General features: G+C 40.2%; 1 protein-coding gene across 1 annotated transcript; it reads right to left on the bottom strand.

Annotated features, from left to right (window-relative positions):
* Positions 1–1,622: 1,622 nt before the first annotated feature.
* On the bottom strand, positions 1,623–2,672 carry LOC110195138 (olfactory receptor 52I1-like). The gene has a single exon (XM_020967772.2). The coding sequence runs from the start codon at positions 2,670–2,672 to the stop codon at positions 1,623–1,625; it is 1,050 nt and encodes a 349-aa protein (XP_020823431.1).
* Between the last annotated feature and the right edge of the window lie 3,907 nt (positions 2,673–6,579).

The raw sequence follows: 6,579 nt of genomic DNA, 5'->3' as shown, positions 1-6,579 counted from the left end.
CTAATTCTATTCCAGATGAGATTTAAAAGGTGGGAGGTCCATTGCTCATGCAAAAGTTGACTGAAATTTTCTGGGTTATATGGCAAGAGAAAATTATCCCCCAGGAGTTTGAGGATGCCTCCATTGTTCATCTCTGTAAAGGTAAAGGAAATAGATTGTCTTGTGACATTCACAGGGGGGTCACTGTCTTATTGCTGGCAAGATTCTTGACAGAATCTTCCTTAATAGGCTGATCCTTTACATGGAAAATGGTCACCTACATGAGCACCAGTGTGGCATTAAAAGGGGTTGAGGAATAGTAAATATGGCGTTTGCTGCCCAACAACTGCAGGAGAATTGCCAAGAGTAGAACAGTTGTCTGTACACAATAGTTGTAGATCTGACCAAGACCTTTCACACTGTCAGTCACGAGGGTTTCTAGAAAGTTATTTCAAAATTTGGTTGCCTGGAGAAGTTCACCATTATTGTAAGTTAATTTCATGATGGTAAGCTTGCCCAGGTTCTGGATAATGGACAAAGCTCTCCCATTTTCCCAGTCACCAATGGAGTGAAAGAAGGCTGTGTGCTTGCTCCCATGCTTTTTAGCATGATGTTTTCAGCCATGTTCTCAAACACCTTTGATGAGAACAAACACAACATCACGATTAGCTATTGCACTGATGGTAAATTCCTCACCTTGAAAAGACCACAAGCCAAGGTATTACACTGACTACCAAATTGAATGTAGACAGTTATTGTGTGGACCTCATTGTTCTATTTCTATGAAACCTGGACAGTATACCAGTGCCATGCCAGGAAACTAAATTGCTTCCATTTGAATTGTCTCAAGTAGATTCTGAAGATTACCTGGCAGGATAAGATACCAAGTGCCTATGCTCCCTTTCTAGAACTAAATTTCATTCAACCTCTGCTTCAGAGAGTGCAGCTAGGATGGCTGGCCACATTTTTTGAATGGAAGACATATGCTTACCAAAAAGACCATTTTATGTAGAACTCACATAGGGCAAGTGTTCACATAGTGGTCAGAAGAAGAGACATAAGGACACTCTCAAGATCTCTCTTAAGTGTTTTGGAATGTGACATGGAAGACACTTATAGAGGACCACCCAGCATGGCATGCCCTCAGCTGAGAAGGTGTTATGCTCTATAAGCAAAGCAGAATTGAAGTAGCTGAAAGAGAAATATGACATGTGCAAATTTAGAGAATCCACCCTAAATGTTCACGTGGACTATTTGTCCTTGATCTGTGGGACAGCATTCTGAACTTGTACTGGTCTATTCAATTTTCAGCCACAATCACATGCAGTGTAACTTGACTAACATAATGATGTCATTTTGGTCTTCTTTGAGAACAAAGGACAACAACCAACCAACCAGCCTGGCACATAGATATTGCAATCTGTGCTTGTTGACTTACTGACTGACACCAAACTCAATTAATACTTTTTGATGGAAGACCCAAGATAAGAAATATAAATACCAGGGTGTCTGAAATGTCATCTTTAGTTTGGAAACACTTTAGGTAGGATGACTGTCACTGTAGTTGGAGGAGTTGTACAAATCTCCAATGTAAGATTAGCCCTGCCAGGAGTGAATGATAGACATAATTTCAGTATCCTCACTTACATCTGAGGTTGTGCCGTCCATCTGGATTCACTGTATTCCATCACATGCACTTGAGTAGGTCTTTTCTCTTTTGCTGAGTTTTGGCAGATATGGCCTAGGATGCTGGTGGTTAATGCATTCCACACTCGCTCCCGGATGCGCTTTGTCTTCAGGCCATAGATAAGAGGGTTCAGCATGGGAGGGATGACTAGGTAGAAATCAGCAAGCAGCACCTGGGTGTGCAAGGGCACTGCATGCTGCCCTAACAAGGCCACAGAGACAGACAATATGCCTGGTAAGTAGTAGAGGACCATGACACTCACATGGGAACCACATGTGCTGAGTGCTTTGACCCGTGCATCTCGAGAGGGGAGACTGAACACAGCCTTGAGAATCAGACTGTAGGAGGTAGCAATGAAGATCACATCAGTTCCTACAATGATGAAGGAAACAATCAAGCTATAAAGACTGCTGGGCATGTGATCAGCACATGCCAACTTGGCCACAGCCATGTGCTCACAGTAGGAATGGGGGACCACATGGGAGGCACAGTATGGCAGATGCACTACCATCCACATCATTGGAGTCACAGCTATGATCGCTCTTGCTATGATGGCCATCCCCATCCCCATCATGATCCGTGGAGTGAGGATGGTTTGGTAGTGCAGAGGTTTACAGATGGCTATGTAGCGGTCAAAGGCCATGGCCAGGAGTAACCCTGTTTCTATTGCTGTGGTGGCATGGACAATGAACATCTGAGTGAAACAGGCAGCAAAGCCAGTGATGCCATTGCCTGACCAGAAGATGTTCAACATCTTAGGGGTCACAGAGGTTGACATGGTAATGTCTACAGCAGCCAGGACACATAGGAAGTGATACATGGGCTCATGCAGGGCACTGTCTGTCCAGATCACGGTCATGATGATAATATTTCCTGATAGACCTACAGAGTACATGGCAATCAAGGGGCCTGCCAGCCAAAGGTGGGCTTCCTCCAGCCCTGGGACACCCAGAAGAATGAAAGTAGCTGTGTTCAGTAATGTGTGGTTGGAGGGAGAGCCCAACATCACAGGGGAGACTTCTTCCCTGCGGACAAAGCCAGAAAAGTTATCAGAGACCAGAGGCCAGGGTCCCTAGGCTACTAACTTTAATGGGTGACCAAAATACAAATGTAGTTTTTGGACAAGACATTTCTTTTACATATCCAGGTGGCACTGACCTATGTCAATTTGATTGTTCCTGTCTTTCTTCTTCAAATAAGGCATATCGATGACCATTAACCCATGAAAGCAATGGAGGAACACCATTCCCCACATAGGATTCACCAGTCCTGAGAATTTTAAGTTGGACATGTGTATTTGACCAGGATTTGTTCATTTGTGTTCTCAGTCTCTCTCTTTGTCCCTCTTTCTCTTTCTCACTCTGTCTCTCTCTCTGTCTCCCTGCCTCTGTCTCTCTATCTCTGTGTCTCTTTGTCTTTCTCTATCTCTGTCTCTTTGTCTCTGTCTCTCTCTGTCATCCTCTCTCCTTACCTCTTTCTTATTTTCCTCTCACATAATCATCAGGAAAAAAAGATCTTTCTTTATCCTACAAAACTGAAGAGTAGGAAGAGACACTTGAACTGTACTCTAACCAACTGGTTCATGGGAAGAATACACCCACATACACACAGTTCAGTAAAGAAATACATTTCATTCAACAGGGAGATAGAAGGAAATGGGGGAAAGGGGAGACTAAGAGGAGGTAGAAGGGAAAAGGAGGAAACTGTCTTAAGCAAAACAAACTCTAAGAATTTACAAAAAGAATTTAGCTCTTTTGAGGTCTCAAAGAATACCAATTTTAGGGAGTACTCAAGAATTGGAGAATAGCTGAACAAATTATAATATATTAATGTGAAGGACTACTATTGTCCTATAAGAAATGATGAAGAGAATGTTTTAAGGTGAACTTGGGAAGACTTGTATCAATTGATGCATAATAAAAGAAACAAAACGAGAACAATTATGCAATGACAATATATTAAAAACAAACAATGTTGAAAGAAGTAGGAACTCTGATCAGCATAATGAACAACCATAGCCCCTAGAACCTCATGATGAAACAAGCTACCCACCTCCTGATAGAAGGGGGAAGGATTCAATGTGTAGAAAAGTGATTATTTCTACATGGCCAAAGCTAAAATTTGTTTCCCTTCATTATACATGTTTTAGCAGACCTTTTGTTTTTCTTTCATGCTCAATTGAGATTAGGATGTAGGATTGGAAAGAAAAGAAAATGAATTATTTTCTGATTAAAATATAAATTAAAAATAAATAGAATAGAGCACAGATTTTTTCTGCCTTTCCTGAAGAACAGAACTAGGATCAAACAAATTGAAATATAGTGAAACAAGTTTATCACAATAAAAGAGGGTGGGGCAGTTCCTAACAACTGCAATTATACAAGACTGAAGCAGGCTGCTTCAGGACAGAGATGTTTTCCCAGAAGTCAAAGCTCTTATGCATGGATTGAATAACCTTTGCAAAGATCGTTACAGAGAAAATTTCTCTTTAGGTTCAAGTTTAGAAAGATTTCTTCTAGTTTAATTTTCAACAAGTAAAAGTTGTAGGATGGAGTGTGATAAGGCAGGAAAGGCAAAGAATTTGTAGTCCCAGAACTAGGGTTTAAATGCTAGCTCTACCACTTATTAATTACCTTGCAACCTTCAGCAAATTACTGTAAGACTTACATGAATTGGTGCAAAATGAAGTAAACAAAGGAAGCTCACTCCCTCTAACATTATCCAGTTCTGTAGCTGGAAAATGAAGGTATTTCAAAATAATTTCTATTATCGAACTTAAATTGGCCTTCAATTAAATTCAAACTATTGATGATCTAGCTCTTGTCTCTGGAGCTACATGGGGCACGTGGCATAACAGTTTATTCTAAGTTATCTCTTTTCCGTGATGTCATAGCATAGAAAGATTAGAATGACAGTTCTACATCCTACTAATAGCCACAATGTTAGGGTACAAATACAAGACTTTATAGACCTTGGAACATGTTATGCAAGGAGATTAGTTAGTTAACTTTGAAACAACAATTACTATACCTGGGTCACAGTTATCTCACCTGTAAAATGAAGGAAGAGACTAGACTCAATGATTTCTAAGGCCACTTTTAGCTCTCAATACATGATCCTATGAAAGTACTTTGGAAACCTCACACTATATAATTATGAGTTTTTAATTATAACTTTATAAATCATTTTAGCTGTAACATGATTAATAATTCATTATAGAGTCTCAAAATAAGAATCTTGTTAGGACACAGGAGACCAGAGTCTGGGAAGATGGAAACATGACCTTTTAGGGACATACGTTTCTACTCTTAAGAGAAGGTACTGACTTTCAAAATAGAGAAGCAGCCAAAAAACCCTTATGTAAAATTCAGTGGAAATAATTAAACAAATATTAACTGAGAGCTTACCAAATGTCAGGCAAAGTGTGAGGTAGTAGGGATACAAAAACCCAAACAAGATAAGCCTCTGCCCTGGAGAAGTATATGCGGAGGCAGAAACATTTCAACTGGTTGGTTTTTCTCTTAATTGTAATCTAGTGTTTGCCTTGGGGACCTACTTGCTGTGAGTGTGCCTGACTTTGTAAGCTGCAGACAGACAGTGTATAACTGGGCCTCAGAGCAGGACAGAATGCTTCTGTGGCAGGGATTTCTAAACTTGAAAAGAGGATGTATTGTAGAAGGGGAGGGTGGCATATAGCATGGACTCGTGAGTAGAGCACATGTCCAGTACAGCACAAGTGCAACTTCTGATCCTCACTCTGCCACTTACAGAGAAATTGAGTGACCCTGGGCAGGTCACTTCACTGTATAAATTTTCTCTCTCCTCGTATACAGCATGAGGAACTTAGAACTGGAATGGCTCTTAGAAATCACCCAGTCTAGCATTTGAAGCTATATATTCTTCTCAGTCATTCTTCTCAGGCCTTGTTCCTCCATGAATGAGTTCAGCAGCAGTTGTTTCAACACATTTCACTCACCCCATTCTAAACTTAACTTCTCTCTTCCTGGAAATATTACTTTGAAAAATCCTTTTAGATGAATAAGGTAGCCTGTACATAGATAAAAAGGAGGAAGGAAAAAAGAAGGAAGGAAAGAAGGAAGATGGAAGGGAGATTAGAGGGAAGGAGGGAGGAATGATGGATGGAGGGAGGAAAGAAAGGAAGGATGAAAGGAAGGAAAGAAGGTTGGTTGGAAGGAAGGAAGGGAGAAAGGAAGAAGCATTAATAAACACCTACTATATACCAAGCACTGTACTAAGTGCTTTATAAATATTATCTCGTTAACACTCACAATAACACTGTGAAGTAGCTGTTAATATTACACCCATTTTATAACTGAGGAAACCGAGGAAAAGAGGTAAAATGACTTGCCTAGGTTCACATGTTAGTAAGTGACTGAGGTTGAATTAGAACTTGGGTCTTCCTCACTTCAGATCCATCAAACACACTGTGCCACCTAGATAGCATTAGGAAGGATGGAATATAAACTTACTCCCTCCTTATAGGAAATTTAGACTTATAGGCACAGTAATTGTTCCTTTAAAGTTAACTAACTAACCTCCTTGCATCACATGTTCCAAGGTCTACAAAGTCTTATATTTAAATCCTTATCCTAACATAGTGGCTATGAGCAGGATCCAGATGTGTCAGTCTAATCTTTCTATGCTATGACATCATGTAGAAGAGATAACTTAGAATAAGCTGTTATCCCACCTGCCCTATGCAGCTCCAGAGACAAGAGTGAGATCATCAATAGTTTGAATTTACTTATAGGGCAATTTAAGTTCAACAATAGAAATAATTTTGAAATAGCTGCATTTTCCAATTATAGAACTGGATGATGTTAGAGCACGTGAGCTTACTATTATTGGAAATATTCAAGAAGTAGCAGGACACCTGTCTGGTGTCACCTAGT

The sequence above is a fragment of the Phascolarctos cinereus genome, unplaced genomic scaffold (assembly GCF_003287225.1).
Source record: "Phascolarctos cinereus isolate Bilbo 61053 unplaced genomic scaffold, phaCin_HiC Scaffold_726;HRSCAF=1367, whole genome shotgun sequence".
Classification (NCBI taxonomy): domain Eukaryota; kingdom Metazoa; phylum Chordata; class Mammalia; order Diprotodontia; family Phascolarctidae; genus Phascolarctos; species Phascolarctos cinereus.
This window is presented reverse-complemented; position numbering and strand designations above follow the sequence as displayed.

What these genes read in the sequence shown, in the direction of transcription:
- LOC110195138 (XM_020967772.2), bottom strand. Translation starts at nt 2,672, where the DNA reads ATGTTGGGCTCTCCCTCCAACCACACATTACTGAACACAGCTACTTTC.